The sequence below is a fragment of the Cladophialophora carrionii genome (assembly GCF_000365165.1).
Source record: "Cladophialophora carrionii CBS 160.54 unplaced genomic scaffold supercont1.15, whole genome shotgun sequence".
Taxonomy (NCBI): domain Eukaryota; kingdom Fungi; phylum Ascomycota; class Eurotiomycetes; order Chaetothyriales; family Herpotrichiellaceae; genus Cladophialophora; species Cladophialophora carrionii.
This window is the reverse complement of record NW_008481822.1, coordinates 130780-147800: the sequence shown is the minus strand read 5'-3', so window position 1 is coordinate 147800 and position 17021 is coordinate 130780. Positions and strand designations below refer to the sequence as shown.

At 43.6% G+C, this 17021-nt stretch overlaps 4 protein-coding genes across 4 annotated transcripts; 1 reads left to right on the top strand and 3 right to left on the bottom strand.

Annotated features, from left to right (window-relative positions):
- Nucleotides 1–1201: 1201 nt before the first annotated feature.
- On the bottom strand, nucleotides 1202–1552 carry G647_10414 (uncharacterized protein; the record flags this gene model as incomplete). Its single annotated transcript, XM_008726405.1, has 1 exon — nucleotides 1202–1552. One exon carries the CDS (start codon nucleotides 1550–1552, stop codon nucleotides 1202–1204), a length of 351 nt encoding a protein of 116 aa, XP_008724627.1.
- A 1193-nt stretch (nucleotides 1553–2745) lies between these two features.
- G647_10413 (uncharacterized protein) lies at nucleotides 2746–4139 on the bottom strand (the record flags this gene model as incomplete). The annotated part of the gene is made up of 2 exons (XM_008726404.1): nucleotides 2746–3706; nucleotides 3781–4139. 2 exons carry the CDS (start codon nucleotides 4137–4139, stop codon nucleotides 2746–2748), a joined length of 1320 nt encoding a protein of 439 aa, XP_008724626.1.
- Nucleotides 4140–5770: 1631 nt separating this feature from the next.
- G647_10412 (uncharacterized protein) lies at nucleotides 5771–6368 on the top strand (the record flags this gene model as incomplete). Its single annotated transcript, XM_008726403.1, has 2 exons — nucleotides 5771–5853; nucleotides 5909–6368. The coding sequence occupies 2 exons, from the start codon at nucleotides 5771–5773 to the stop codon at nucleotides 6366–6368; spliced, it is 543 nt and encodes a 180-aa protein (XP_008724625.1).
- Nucleotides 6369–8784: 2416 nt separating this feature from the next.
- G647_10411 (uncharacterized protein) lies at nucleotides 8785–10206 on the bottom strand (the record flags this gene model as incomplete). Its single annotated transcript, XM_008726402.1, has 4 exons — nucleotides 8785–9027; nucleotides 9086–9149; nucleotides 9201–9964; nucleotides 10012–10206. 4 exons carry the CDS (start codon nucleotides 10204–10206, stop codon nucleotides 8785–8787), a joined length of 1266 nt encoding a protein of 421 aa, XP_008724624.1.
- Nucleotides 10207–17021: the final 6815 nt, after the last annotated feature.

Below are 17021 nucleotides of genomic sequence, written 5' to 3'. Positions count from 1 at the left end.
GACAGTCTAGTTACACTCTTTCGTAGCCAACTCATGTCATCTACTCAGACCCACCTTTGAGTATCTTGTCACACCTAGCCGTCTGCTATACCTCGCCCCTGTGTCGTATCCCCCATACCCCTACTCGAGCATTGTGACTGGAGACCTGACCCTTACCGGTTAGTCGAAAGGAGCAGCGCTGACACCGCGGACCCAGGGAGTTATGACTTGAACGCTGCTTCTGTCGTTGCTACTCCTGTGGAGGTTGCCTCTCAACCGAAAGCCTAATCAAGCTTGTTATACGATTCCGAAAAATCTGAAACACGTTCTCGCCGGTCGTGTTGCCCCCCATATCCAATGAAACATTGCACTGCTGGAAATGGGAGGTCAACACTGCTCAGTGCTAATTCTCATCTTACTATAAGGCCGTACCAATATGCGTATTTCCGAAGCACATGGCTTTCATGCTACGTTTTCATTAGTGCTAGCCACGTTACCGACAGTTCAGCTGCTGTAGACTCCATTGATCCCGCGAGGGCGTTTTCTTTATTGTGAGGTTGCCGGCCGATGAAGGTTATCACAGATCAGTCACGAAATGAGGCTTGGGTTTACTCGGCGTTTACCAACTGTCGCAGCTCTTCCTCCGACTTGGGATCGGTGCCCCAGCTAGACCACGCCACGAATTTGAATTGCGGGCATTGTTTAGCCAACTCGCGGAATATTGAACTGCCCTTCACAGCACAGGGGTTTATAAATCCGATCGCTGCTTTGTCCCAGTTCTCCCTTCTAGTTGGCAACCCATGGGTCTTACTGTCAAGGTAAGTCCACGCAAGATGGACATGGAAGGTGGTTTCAATTTGACCGCATTTCTGTGCGTAACTGTTGATGCTTTCGGATACTGACCAAATACCATCAACTCCTTACATTAGCTTGTGTTCACCAATGGAGTATGACCCGCCTGGGATGCCACCGGCGAAAGGCCCAAAAGGAAGCTGCTCAGCTGTATGCACAATCAAGATTCGGGATACGTCGCGAAGGGAGGGCATTATTGACGTTGCCTTCAGCATCAAGCCATCGTTGAATAGGACATGTGTGGGTTCGAAATGGCATATGTGTTTGTCCAAGAAGAGAAGAAACACTTGGATTTGGATGCTCGCTTGATTTTCCTGCGAACTGGTTAGGTTCGCTGCTCTTTCTTGCGACCAAAGACATCGTACCTCGATTAATCTGGCAGTGTCGCGGGCCAAAACTTTGTCAGGAAGGCGTCCATGAGGTCGGAAGCATTGATAGCAATGTTCTTTACTCTATCATCATCGGTGAACATGTAAGTCCTTATGTGAGCCTCAAAACATTCATCCACTGGCATCGATATAACCCGAGTTTCGAGGTCGGGTTTCGGGCCAGTCGCAATCATTTCGTCACAGTAGGCCTCGATGTCGCTGTCCCACACATAGCAAATTTGAGCTGTAGTATGTTTACGATGAGCCAGATACTTTAACAATGACAGGTTCGCTTTGTAGCCACCAGATGAGCTTGAGAGACCCTTCGCAGTCTGGAAGAGGAAAACACGCATTGCTTCGAAATTGATAATTCCTGATGATGGGTGTGCCTAGCAAGCTAACAAAGGGATTTTCGCTGCGTACTTATGCTCTTACTCGCCTCCCCAAGTGCCGATCATTCTCAGAACAAGCACTCACTTTTGAGCCTCGGTGAATATTGTCATGCCGGGCAAGTGCCACTCCAGGGTAAGATGACGAGTTATGAAGGGCTTACATTGAACAATCTCCTCGAATCCCGCGGAGTCCCTCTGGCTAGAGTCCATGCATAGGAGAGAGGTACCGATCGCCATTTGTCCTGATAAGCATGGAAGCAACCAACGACTGACCAACGCCAACGCTTCCGCTTCCTCGGATTCATTCTCCGACGCCCAGTGCCAGTGAAGTGGAACATGGGAACGTTGAGGCGATTACAGTGGAGAGCGGGCCATCCACCACAGTAGGTAGACTGACGCTTATGCTCCACGCAGAATCAGGCTGTCCATTTCTGTGACGCAACTCGATAGTATGCTAAGGGCGGAACCCAAACATACGACTTCGGTTAGCGCATATGTACGCATCCTTCGCAGCAAGTGCTCGTCTTGGTTGGTCGTTATAGTGGCCTGCTGTACTATGACATCGATTTGCGATGACGGCCATCCCGCCACTTTGTCCCGCTTTACCTAATGCTCCAGGCGCGGTCTTGTACTGCTCGATTGAGACTTGAGTGCAGCCACGAAGGAAAAAGCCGGATCCCCTTGAGACGGCTAAGTAAGACACTGCTTTTGGTAAGCTCATTATGGATAAGTGCACATTGCCAAGGCAGTCGTTATATACTGTCTCGTCTACGTCCGCCTGAACCCTACTTGAACTCGGCTCTTGGTGCGCAGCTCCGAAATGCAAGGTTGGAATAGGCCCGAATTGACTAGGAGCACTGTGCGTTGAAACAACGAGACCGTTGGTATAACAGCCACCTACTAACATGGTGAGCTGAGCCTTTGCAAGCACGAGGTCCCACTCTTAGAGATGAAAAGAGAATGGCACGGTTCTCGTAATTACAGCGTACCGAATTGTAGCAATAGCACAGCGTACCGAATCGTAGCAATAGCACCGCGACATTAGCTATGGAAACATTATAAGAGAAATTGCACTCTCCAATCCCAATATAATCAGGTCTTATAGCAGAGCACTTTTGATCTTTTCTCCATGTGCGGTTATTGCCGGGCCAACCTCAGACCAAAATCAAATCTCCCGATCTGAACGTGCTCAATTGGGGAGTGCCTGCCGTCGGTGGCGGGGAGAATCTTGTCTGCACATACGTCTTCATTATTCCATACTTCTTCTTATCGAATGCCTCGTACAGGTCGCTGAAATCCTCGATCGAGAATCTATGAGTTAGGACAACGGTGGGATCGAATTCGCCACTCTCGATCTTCTCCAGCAACTGGTGCCAATACTTTTGCACTGGAGCTTGGCCGCAACCACGGTACGTGATACCCTTTTCCATTAAAGCTCCAATGAGGAACTGGTTCGTCATTGCCGCGTAATCTGCCACAATCGCGACCGTTCCGAATTTGCGCACTGCACGTAGAGTCTCGTTGGGGATCTCGCTGCTGTCTGTCTCCAGGCGGACAAGGCGCTCAGCACTTTGCCGCAACGTTTTCGTGTACCGGAAGGCAGCGGCGTCAATACAGCAGTCCACGCCTTGCGGCTCGAGCCTGTAGATCTCACTGACGACGTCCTTTTGCTTCGAGAAGTCGATGGTATCGCAACCCATGTCTTGAGCGAGAGCGAGGCGCTCTGGTATTTGGTCGATAGCGATCACGCGTCTTGCTCCCTCGAGCTTGCTCCATTTGCACGCTAGCAGGCCGACTGGGCCGAGACCCCAGACGGCGACGCTCTTTGCCTTTTTGACTTCGGCGCAGACGATGGCGTGGTAGGAGGTTGGGACGATGTCGCTGAGATACAATGCTTTCTCGTTCGGGACATGGTCGGGGATCTTGAGGAGATTGAAGTCGCCAAATGGTACCCGAACAAACTCAGCTTGACCACCGGCAAAGCCGCCTGCAAAGTGGGAGTAGCCGAATAACCCCGCAAAAGGTTTACCATAGAGCTTTTCTTGCAAAGCAGACGAGTTCGTGCGGTCGCACATACTGGTAAGGCATTCTTTGCAGAATTGACACTTGCCACAGCTGGTTTTGTCTTGGTTAGCCCTGACATGATCCGTATAATGTATTTACTGCCTTAAAAACAGGAATAAACTTACGCAATTTGGAAACTGGCGACGACTCGGTCGCCTTTCTTGATGGATGTGACTTCGGACCCAACCTCATCGACAATGCCCATGAACTCATGTCCCAAGATCTCACCTTTCTGCAGCTGCAGAATCTCTTTGTGGTAAAGATGCAGATCACTACCACAGACTGTCGTACCGGTAACTTTCACGACGACATCGGCAGGCTCGGTTATGGCGGGCGCGGGGACTTCCTCAACGCGGACATCTTTATCACCGTACCAGCGGAGTGCAAGCATGGTCTCATTGGGGCGAACTTTATAATCACGGGTGGTAGCGGTAGGTCGGTCACCGAGTGCCTTTTCCGCGTTGTTGGCGACAATGGTATTCATCTTGCGATTGGTAACAAATTTCGTTTTCTCTCAAAAGAAGTAAACTTGGACCTGGGGACCAACGTTGAGATGACAGTAATGAAGACAATGAAGAATTCGGACATTTTTATACAGCGAGGCATTCACTGTCAAGAAAGGAACGCTGTAAAGCAGTCTGACGTATGGCAGTCTAAAACAAAAAGTTGAGCCGCTGATCTGTTGCAGCTTTTCATCAGTCGGCAACCTCCATTCTAACTGCGCAATAGAATATGTCCCGTGGAGCCTACAGCAGCTGAATCGTCAGGAGCGTGGCCAGCACTGATGGGAATGTAGTATGGAGCCATGTGTTCAAGCGCAGGCTCGACGTGGCCTCCATAGCGGACATAGCAATTAGGTGGTGTCGATCTTCCATTTCCACAGTAAAACATTTTATTGGATGGGCGGGGCAACATATGTGCATCAGGCTTGTAACTGGGTTTGTTAGGCTTTCAATTGGCATTGAAGCCCGCAGTCAACTCCCCGGTCCCAGAGTAGCAACGATAGAGGCAAGCACTCACAAAGCATAATCCCGCGGGTCCGCGGACCCCGTTATCGCTAGCCTTGGCATTTCCGAACCCTTAACTCGCTCCGGGCGCCTGTGATCATCCTGGAATTAGATCATCAAAGCCATGACAACATGTGCCTACCCCTTGTGCGGATATTGAACGAACTAAGTTAGGGCACTCAATGTTCCAGGGGCGACGGGTCTCTATACATTTTTTGAAGGTTTCCGTTCGTCCCAGGCTCCGCACCTCCCAATTTACTGACCGGGGCGGAGTGCGTCTTGCGATACGTTGGAACAACCTTCGGTGCAGGAAATCTATCCCAATTAGACCCGCATGTAGAGTGACTCTATTATGCCAATCAGAGCTGCCATAGTTGACAGCTTCGGCAACGGTGGGGCCGAGGTACAATCTCTCGTAACCTTCATAATCCACAAGTTCAAGATTGGTCGAATGCCTACCGTAGATCGTCCACAATAACGCATCACATCCTCTAGAAAATGTGCCCTATTTGAGGCCAATCACGGATCATGCCGAGTCGAAAACCAAAAATTCGGGAAAATGCCCGCGGGAAGTTAAGCCTAACTTCAGCATGGCTCTCTTCTACCTGTCTACATGACATCATGTTAACATCACTTCTCGCATCGCTTCTGCCAATCCCAGCAATCTTTTGACAGGGTTCATTTCTTGGAGCTTGCGACTCCTGTCTGATGAGAAAGCCTGACTGTTACACGCCTGAACCATTCCGAATGGAACGGCGCCCTCCGCAGCAATGACGAGCCAGATAAGGTTGAGGCCGAAAAGCCCTTCACACTGATGACTGATAGCAGGCAATCTCCAAGCGAGTGGCGGGGCACGCTGAATGAAATATGCGTACACTATTCTTTCATCACCCATTCGGCATGTGTGACATTTACATCCATTACAGTTGCCCATACGTGGTGCTCTGCTTATTTGAGGAGTCAAAAGAGTTGGATGTGCACCTTGGTGTCATGTTGTATTTAATGAGAGGCTGAATTATTCTTGTCTTAGTTCGATTGTTATTGACCCGTTCGACGAGGCTCACTGAAGCAAGAGATTGACCAAGATCACAACAGTATAACCCCCACCATGTCGTCCGAAGCTTTCGCGGCCCTTCGCAAGACACAAGGCGAAGAGCTCGCTAAACTTGCAGAGGAGCATTTTAAGCACGAGTAGGTGATATCCTTATTAATATAACTTCCTATGTTTAATTACTCACGTCACTAGCCTTCGGGATGAAGACCGCGATCGAGTACATAGCGCCGCATCTAAAGCTTCCAAACACGCCCTCATCGGCTCCCTAGCCGGCCTTACACTAGGCGGTTGGCTAGCTTTCCGGTTGCGCGCGAACCGAAGCGCCATGTACCAAGCCTTCCGCGCGTCGGAGAAACCCACACACGTCAAGTTCGCAAGTGGTCGAGAAGAAGCGATTCCAGATGTCAGCCCACTTCTCAAGCCCACGCCACTGGGAGATATCATCACGTACACATTCTTTGGTCTCGGCGGTATCCTTTTAGGAGGTGAGACTGGTCTGTTGACAGGGTCGTGGTCGGCAAAAAGGATAATATCTCGAAATCCAGATAGCAGGGAAAGGATCGAGAAGGCATTCAGATCGTTTCGTGCGGATGTGCTGAAGAAACAGCTGGAAGAAGTGAAGGAAGGCAAGACGAAAAGTATCTGGTCATAAATGAGGAACCCCAAGTGGCCTTTGATCAAATCAAGAAGCGTACCTTTAGACGCCCAGCATCAGGTCACGCTTCTGATGAACCGCTGGAACAATCCTGTCTATCAATACAAACATATTCAAATGGCGACACTCAGGCAACCACCAAAGATGGCAACAGCCATTGTGGTAAGCAATCTAATGTTGAGCACGGCAAGCGAAGCTGAGATGAAAGATGATAAAAACTAAACCAAGTCATCTCATGAAGCTTCGTGGTCGCCACGCGATCAAGGATATTTTCCTTCGCTCTAGGTGCTGGGCGTTGCGATGAACGGCGTTTATTCCACATCTAATACGTTCTTCACAAGCGCGGCGACCTTTATTCCAAATTCTTCGCCCTCCAGTCCCTCCACCTCATTGAGTTTAGCGCCGTCAACCAGGTACCTTCCCTTGACAACTACTGTGGGCGCAATGTCACCTCATTCATCTAGACTGCCTGGTTGCGCCGGTCGCTTTGCCCAATGTGCAGTGAACCTGTAGCTGCGGCATGTTGGCCACCTTCCAGAGCAGCTGTCTGATCCCTTCCAAGTCTGTCACAGTTCTGTCCCTCAAATAGCATCGAACAAAAGGATGATCATTTTATCGTCGATATGGAGATCCACCGCAACAGCCCAGACATAGGTCAGTGTCAAGCCAATGTCGAAGCCAGGGGTCTCAACAGTTGATACATGTTATAAGTGCACCTCGGCACCTTCGGGAAAGATTTTCTAAACTTTTGTACGACCCGACATCGAGTGGCCCGGTTGTAAGACGTCTGGTCTAAGAGAGAAAATATAATGACGACGAGCGGAAGACTCTTGAGAGGTTGACGAAGGATATTCTATCCTTCAGACGAAAGGGCGTGATTCCGTATGGAGATTCAGGTCGACGTAGATTGCGAATCAATCATTCGACTTTCCGGTGTTTTGAGCAAGACTTTGAGCAGAGCGAAACAGATTCTTCATCCAGAGAGGAGAACCCTCGATTATTTACTCTAGCCCGGGAAGTAGCTCCAGATTCAATCCTATGCTAGTCCACCCCTTTGTCTCTAGCAGCCTAACAGCGCGCGAGGGATCATGTCCGGCGGCTTCTTTGACTGGATGATCCATACAATTCCAGAGGCGGAAGCCTGACGATCAAGAATCGCTTGCAATTACCAACTACAATAAATTGGGATATTCGGACCAGCGGAATACTCATTCGCAAGATGTATGCAGGCCGGCCGAGCACCACTAACTCTTGCTTCCTGCCTTCCTTCCTGAACACGACTGATCACATCCCGTGATTCAGTCTTGTTGTCCAAGGCTCGTCACCCCTGCGTTCCCCTGACTTGGCCCCATGGCCTGTTTCGCCTGCTTCCCGGCCGCATTAACGTTAGGCGTAACAGTCCAACTGCCCGAACTTTCAGGTCTGTTCGCCTTATGGCTATGTAAAGGTTGAGCTGTAATAGTGTCTGAAGTAGGGGCTAGATTGTGACATCGAATCAATGTCAAAGCGATAATTTGATCCACGGCTCAGTGATGTGGTTGCCCATTCACCCCATGCTAGATCTGAAACTGGCGGCTGGGAGTGATTTGCTGCTGTTGCTGGAGCCAAAGTGTTGTTCAAAGGGATGTTTAAGGCAGGTACTGCCAGAACTTCGTTCGATGAGGATGGCGAACAAGAAAAGGCTGTAGGGAGCCCCTCCCAGGATGTTGGCCATGAAGATGAAGTGGGAATTATGGTAGCCGTGGTAGAGTTTCCCGCAGAGAACGGAGTAGGTGGCCACAGGTTTGTTGTGGAGAGCTCACGGCGTTCGATCTGGCTCGTACTAGCAGCTCCAGCTTCTTCACGACCGTCCAGAAGCTGTTGATAATGATTTAATACCGCGTAAAATCGCCTAGCTAAAGGATTGTGAAGGGCACAAGCGGATAAGATATTCATGCTCGCCTCAAGACCGTGGTGCTCCGGACGGGCCCTCTTAACAAGCTTGAGATTGTAGCGTAGAGACATCCTCGGCACCTTAAGACTCAAGGCCAGCACGAGACCAGCATGATATACAAGGGTCCTGAAGAGTAGTCCGTCAGCACTATTGTGTCATTCGATAGCACAACAATACTCACGTGACGCAACAGTCTCCCTGGCAGAGGAAGCCGCGGTCCAGCATTGTTGACGCTATATGAGCAATCTGAGCGGAAGCATCCACACTGCCGAACCGAGATATTTAGCTGCAACACTCGGCGATGTGGGTGATCATACCATGCTTGAGAATATAATTTTCTGTGCGCTGAGTTTTGTTCCGTCTCCGTGCACAATGATGCAAAAAACTCCGGCTTAGATAGCGTCATCACTGTTGCGAAGTAGAATATTTCTAGATATAGCTTGTCTGCTCAGTCCTCAGCTCATTTCCGACTCCAATGATTCAACTTACTGGGCCGGCCTCATAAGCTTGTGATGAGAGTGCGCCACCGGTACTGGCGGAGTATCGTAGGTTCTGTGGAAGTTCTGATGCCCACGTCTCAAGTGTATGGAAGAATGATTCTTGAGTACTGGCACGCCATTGGCCCCGGCATAAACTTGCCAGAAAGCGGCTGATGAATACACTCAACTTCGCCATGTTGACCTCGATGCTGTCGTCCGGAGACGTAAATTCTTTTGGAGTCATCTGAATCCGCATCAGCAACATAGTCTGATCCAATCTCATGGCGCCGTCCTGCCTTCACAAATGAGTCCTGTGTGGTGGTCTGGCTGATTTGTGGCGGTTTCCCAAGTGTTACAGCTAGCCACCTAAAAGTAAATCAGTCAAGGAATATAGTCATTGGGTGTATCATATCTTACGCATCAAAAGAGATCATGGTTCGCCAAACCTCTCTCCACCGCTCGTACTCTTCTGATGGAAGGCTTCCGTGGCTTTCCGATTCGCGATCTAGGTTATGCACCTGAGCAAGCCGGATCGCAGCACCCAGGGTAAGCCAACAAGTCTTCGGCTTAGAACCCATAGAATAGAGACAAATAAGCAGCATTGGAGGCACCGCCCAGAGTGGAGCTACCTCATCTGCTTGCTCAATGCACCATTCCAGATACCGGCACCCGCTTTCAAAAAGTCTGACATGGCTTTTCTCAGTAGCGCCAGCCGTGAATTGACACCCAGCAGCCAGCTGAAACCAAATAGAACATTTTGACGCACGGCTGATGTGCTCGTTCGCGTAGATCGCATCCAGAAGCTTCCAGCTCTCGGCTTCGTTACAGATTCTGAATAAGAGATTCGGCCCTCCCAAGAGCGTAGTCAGCCAACCTTTGGCAATGGTTTTGGCTGGTAATTGTTCATCTAAAGAGATGAGACTGTTGTGGATTGAGATTGTGACGAATGGTACAGTAGCTGAATCGGACTCTGTGAGCTCATCCTCTCCTAGCATATTGCCTTCGCCTTTATTTGACTTGTGCGCATACTGCGATGCCAAGGTGTCAAGCAGAAATTTTGTAGACACCTCTTTACAGGACCCCAGCTCTACGGCCTGAATTGGGACCGACGGGTCGCTCACCACTTCTGCGGCTTCGTCAATCGAGGCTTTGTTCGTCGACGATGTCGAATGCAAGGGTAGCTACAAGTAGTTAGCATGGATAGAGGCGTGAAGGAATGGCCACGCACAAGATCTTTGGATGAGATAATGTTCGGACTCGTAATCGCAGATTCAGACACAGAGTCGCCATTCCCTTCACTTGTGCTCGTCGTAGAGGCCGTGACTGATGTCTCGATTTCCGAGAAAGTCCCTGCAGGGTGAGTGGTAGAAAGGGTGGCTTTCCTGGAGGGGATGTTTGGATACACGCAGTCGACAAGTCTCATCTGGCAGTAGTGACACGCTGGCCTATCTTTACTGCATTTCTGATGCCTGATTTTGCATAGTTCGCATGTCTTGGACGATAGTCGCTGCTTTCTAAACGACGGCCTTTCTGGCTGCATCGTTACACTAATCGTACATTCGCCTTCCTAGCGAAGAAGGCTTGCTGGAGATTTCACATGGCTAAATAGAGGTGGAATGTGAGGGTCCTATTCTGCGGAATTCTCAAAAGTGCTCTCGAATTCAACCTGTTGATTGGTCTCCTCTGGCCCAGTTGCATACATGGTTGGGATAATCATCGACGATGTTAAGGGTGTGGGGGGGCGAAGAAGTCCACCACATAGCGCCACGTCGATTGATTGGCAATGGAGCACCTCAGCATGTTCACAATACTCCCGAACCCCTAGCAAGACATGCCGTTCTTGTACATTGCTTATTGGCAACCATTGAAGATTTTTAGGCTAGAGCAGATGCGATGTTGATCGCTCCGCACGATATCCGGAATGAAGAGCCGAGAAAATCGGCAGGCCGGTCAAATCTGGATGACGTCCGAGTAGGGCCAAACTACAAATGGATATTGGCAGGACTTACGGCAACACTAGTTGATCCCCGCTTAGGACAGAGGCCCCTTGCTCACCGATTAGAGCCCTGAAATATTATGGGAGCCTTCTTCGATCCCACCCGTTTTCGTCGTCAGTACGGAACGGCTGCTACATGTAGATTAAGTATCACCTCAGGAAGTGGGCAGAAGAAGACGTGCCTGTCTGCTGTTCAGGCGTCCCACCGCCTGAGATGTTGTAGCCCTGTGGAGGCGGAGATCCGTGATGCCACTCAGGGACCAGAGGATATGCAGGTACGGAGCCTATGACGACTGTCGCTCGTATCCCGGAAGTTTTCGCCGAGCAGGAGCTCGTAAGGGAGGCTATAAGCAACGTGTAGAGGGATTCGATAAGAAGAGGGGCAGAAACTGGGAGTAGCCATGGCACGGTCACTGACGGGATCCGGAAAGCTTACCTGCCCAGAGCCTCGCGCCCTAAGACGACGAGCTTCATCCGGTTCGCTGAGTAGTGCCGTGCGTGGAACCGACTAATTTCGTCGCGAGGATTCCGGCCCATTTTCTTAAGATTTTCCTTTAATATCTGTAGGTTACTGTTACAGCTCGACCTTTGGTAAGGCCGGAGGTGGAGACAGGGAAGGCAGCTAGGCCGAGCCTAAGGAGCACGGGATCACAGCCTTAGGGGTATGGTAAGGCTGGGGTCACGTAACAGCTTAGTCTGGCTTAGTAGGCTCAGTCCGGCTCAGTACTGAGCACACTAAGCCACCCTAAGCCAACTAAGCTAAGGTAAGTTATATATACATAGGTAGTACTTACTCCTATAGTACTATAGTTAACTTTATTAATACTCTAACCCCTACCTTTAGACTAAGAGTATTATTCTACTATTACGCCGTTATAAGTAACTGTATATCCTTTACCGCTTAGTAGATATATAGTTATTACTCCCTATAAGTAAACCTACTTAAACTATAAACCGCCTTATATAGAGCGATTTATAATACTTTAACTACCCTCTTAAATAAGTATAACTAAGATATCTAGTAATAACTAACCTACTTTATTACCTATTAATTATCCTACTATAGGAAGCCTTAGAAATATATCTACTAGTAGCTTAGCTAATATTCGTAATAAAGATAAGAAGAATACTATTAAGGTTAACCTATACTAGGGAGACTGTAGTAAACTTAACGCCTTCTTAATTTAACTTAAGCTTATCTTTAAGCTTAATCTAACTAAGTACACTATAGGTAAGAATAAGGTAATATATATAGCTATACACCTTAAGGGCGCGGTATTCGCTTAGTTTAAACTTACTATAAAGGACTATATTAACTTTAATATACCGGACTAAGATACTTATAATTACTTCGAATACTTCGCTAAGTTCGAAGGAAGGATATATAAGGTCTTTAGTACTATTAATGATAAATAAGTCGTAGCTAAGGTTATTTATACTCTTAAATAAAAGGGATTTACCGCTATATATTACTCCGAGTTTTACTAAGTTACTTTAAAGCTTAGTTAGGATAATAAGGATGTGTTTATATAGATCTTCTATAATAACCTAAAGGACTCCGTTTATCGGGAAATAATAAACCCGCCTATAATATATAAGGATATAATAGATAAAGCTATTAAGATTAATAATAAACTCTATAAACTATATATAGAAAGTAAAGAACGTGTAGACTAGAATAAGTTCACTAGACGAAGCTACCGCTTCTAAGGAAAATAGAGCTATAATAACTTTATAAACCTTGACCTTATATACTATAACCCTCCTTTAAGGGACCGAGGTAACTATATAAAAGGTAGAGGAGAATACTATAAGAAAGGTCGGAAGAACGAGTAATAAGCTTAATAAGGGAAGGGAGACCCGTGCTATACTTATAGAAAACCCGGATATTATATAAAAGATTATAAGTAAACGGCTTACGGACTGTATATAATATTAAGCGACGATATAACCGGTACAGGAGAAATAAAGGCCGATACTCTTATAGAGATTAAAGTAGTCGCTGAGGACTAAGATCTAATAGTACGGAAGGGTTACTAAGATTTAGATATATAAGGTGTAGGTAAGTCGGGAGAAAAGAAAGATAACCCTAATAAGGTAGGTTAGGCCTTAAAGTAAAAAGTATATTAAATAAAGTAAGAAAAAGAAGCTAATTATATAGCCTTATTATAAACTACTTATTATAATAATTTATATATTATTTACTATTCTAATAAGGCTAGATCTAGATAGTTTCCGTAAAAGAAGAAGTTATATAATTAGAAAAGTAAAAAGAGTCGAGAATTTTAGGAGATTCTCGCTTAGAATAAAGACTTATATAGTAAACTAGGATTCTAGATAATAAGTACCTAGAATAATAATAAACTCTACTTTATTATAATAAAATATATAAAGGATAAGATTATACTTATTATACTATACTAGCGAAGGGATAAATATAACACTAAGTGCCTCGAGGGAGAGTAATGTCTATATAATATATTTAACCTAATAATAAAATAGAAGTTACTAAAGGAGCTAATATTTACTATCTATTATAAATAAGAGTGTTAAGAGAAAAGGATATATTTTTACTAGGGAAATAGTAAATAAGCCGAAATTATTAAAGTACTTAAAGTATAGGTTAATATAATAAAAGAAGAAGACGCCCTAAAGGAAGAAGTTCTCGATAACTAAGAAGATATTAATATAGAGAATAATAAGGAGGAGTAGCCTCTCGCTAACGATAATAATTAGTTAAACTAAAAGGTAGTAGTATTCCGGTACTCGCTATATAACCTTACTATTATTACTAACTAGTAGTATAAAGAGTTATATTAAGATAGGGAATATAGCGAAGGAGACTAGTACTACTATTTAGTGTTTGACCCTAATTATATACCTTAGCGGTATATAAAGAAGATTTATTTTAGGTACTATATAAATAAGGAATATAAAGATAAAGAGAACTTCTATATACACTAATATATAGAACTTATAATAATTAAAATATAAGTACTAGAATAGCTATAGTAAATCTTAGAATAATATATTAGGGGAATAGTATTAATATAATAATTAAAATACTAAGTACTATAGAGGTAGTAATTAATGAGCGATATAATACAGAATATATCTTAGAGTACTTCGCCTATAACGACTCTAATTATAAGTACTTCTTTATAGTATACGCTTATTTATTTAATATTAATCTAGTATACCTATATTAGGCTATTACACTATCCTCCTATATAAGAATACTATAAGACAAGCTTATATATAAGGAATAGGAATATATATAGAGATAACACCTATATATTTATTTCCCTAAATAAGAACTTAATATAATAGTAGAGTTAGTATATAATCCGGAGATTATTAAGAATATTATAAATAAATAAGCGGATACTAGTTATATTATAGATTATTTCGAGTACTATAACTCCGAATACCTATAATAAGGCGAAATATATATACTATTATATACGGCCTCGCGAGAGACCGGTTATAAGTCGCCGAGCGGAGACTCGCTATATTCATTAAACACCTAGAGGGAATATAAGACGAACTAGGGTTAGCTACGGACTATTATATAATAGGCTCTATTAGCCCTAGGGGTATAGTAATAGAGCGAGTAGAGCGAGTAGAGTATAGTATAGAATATATAGATATATATATACTTATTATTAAATAGTCTAGTTACACTTCTTTGTAGCTAACTTATATTATCTACTTAGACCTACCTTTAAGTATCTTATTATACCTAGCTATCTACTATACCTCGCCCCTATATCGTATCCCCTATACCCCTACTTAAGTATTATAACTAGAGACCTAGCCCTTATTAGTTAGTTAAAAGGAGTAGCGCTAATACTTTAGCTACTACCCCTAATATAATATAGATATATATATAAGTAGATACACTAGACCTTCTTTACTTATTAATAAAAGCCTTACTCGTTAGGCCTTACGCTTATCCTTAAATAAGACCGCGTCAATAAGACCTAGCACTTTATAACTAACACCTCCTACCTTAATATTATTCGTTATAACTACTAAGGTAAAAGGATATTTAGGTAACGCCCTAAAGCCCTATAAGGGAGAGCGGAAGGGACTAACCCCCTTAATTTAATATATAGATATATTCTTCCTAATAAACTCCAGTAAATTCCTAGATAAGCTTACTAAGGTCCTATTTACTAGCTCCTATTTAAAGGGGGATACTAAAACCTAGTTTAGGCCCTACCTTAGGGACTATACTACTAATAAACCGGCTAATTAAAGTACTAATATAGGAGCTATCTTTAGTACTTATAAGGGGTTTAAGGAATAACTTAAGACTATCTTCGGTGTATAGAATAAAGAATAAGAAGCTAAAGAATAGATTATAAACCTCCGATAGACTAGATCTATATAGGAATATATAACTAAGTTTAGAGGGCTCGTCGCTATCCTTAAGTAGGACAATAATATAATAGTCTTTATCTTCTAAGAAGGCTTAAAGCCTATAATTTATTAGGAGCTATAAAATAATATAACCCAATAATTAGCTAACTTAATAGTAAAGGCCATTAAGATTAATAGTAACCTCTAGAACTTCTATAAGGGGCGGTAAAGGGGTAGTAAAGCTATATATATAGTAAAGGGGACCTATAAACCGAATACCCCTAAGTAACGAGAGCTATACTATAGACCTATACTAATAGACCTAGATATAGCCTAGAAGAAAAAAAGTAACGCTAAGGGTAAGTCCTAAAGGGGTAATAAAGACGCTAAGATTCCTAAAGAGGAAAGGGAATAATACTTTAAAGAAAAGCTATACCTTTATTACGGAAAACCTAGATATATCGCTAAGAACTACTAGTCTAAGGCCTAAATATATAATAAGGAGAAGTACTAACGGACTAAGGAAATAAATATAGTAGAAGGGGAGGTAGTATAAGGGAAAGGAACTATACTTAATAAAGAGCTTATAAAGGTTATATAGCTTATAATAATCTACCTCTATATCTAGATAAGGTACTAAAGAATTACTACTTACACTAACTCCTAGTACTTATAGAGGCTAAGATAACACTATTACTATATCTATAACCTAAAGGAGAGGGCTAAGTCTTTAATAATAGTAATTAAACTTTAGTTCTATAATAACCCTAACTACTTATAGCGAAATACGGCCCTCCACGAGAAATATATTTACTAAGGAGGAAACTCCGAGATATAGTATATACACTAGTGCGAAGTACGAAACCTATTAGAGCCTAAAAGAGAGTTATTACTAGAGTGTTCTATAGCGGAACTTAAAAATAACGAGGATAGGGTTTTTAATAAAGGAAAAGCAATATATATATTAAAAATAAAGGATACCCTAATACTAAGTATACGGTACTAGGCTACTATAGGGTACGCTAACCTAGAGATATACTATATTTAAGGGGAATATATCTATATAGGATACTTCCTAAAGGGGAACCTATAAAGCTATAAAAGGCTAGTTATATTATAGTTTTATAATTAATTAAACTACCTATATAAATAAGAAGGATTTAGATATCTATATTAAGAGATATTAAATAGTAAAATACTTATAATTACTAAAGAGCTATTAACTAAAGGGGGATCTAGCTTAAACCCTTAAGAAGATAAGTACTAGCGGATAAGGCACAAGTAAAACTAGTATATAGAATAAGCTAATAGAAAGATTAAAGAAGTTTATTAAGTATATAGGTAATAAGGCGTCTCTATACTATAAATTAATAAGACCCTTATAGGGGTATTAATAACTTTATACTATCTTTATAACTTAGTTTAAGAATACCTAATAAGGAAGATTCCTTATATATATAGTTAATATTTTAACTATCTCTAGCCCTAGAGACTTAGAATAAATAGACTAAAGGTAGAAGAAGCTTATAAGTAAGCGAAGAATCGGTGTATTACTTAAGACTACGAGATACTATAGTTTAATAGAGAGGATTAAGTAGACTACCTTTACTAGCTAAAAAATAAGTAGATTTAGTACCTAGAGGACTACCTACTAAATTAGTATCTTAGTCCCTAAAACCCGAGCTAGGGATAGCTAATAAAGCCCTAGTTCTTTAGTTTAACACGGCCTAAACTTAATATTCGCGAGTTATTATCCTTAGCGGGATACTAGAGGACTAACACGTGTATATCTTAGTAGATTCCGGATATACTAGTATATTTATCTATACCCGAGTAGCCTAGAGGCTAGCTAGGTAGAAGGTTATAAAATAGGAAAT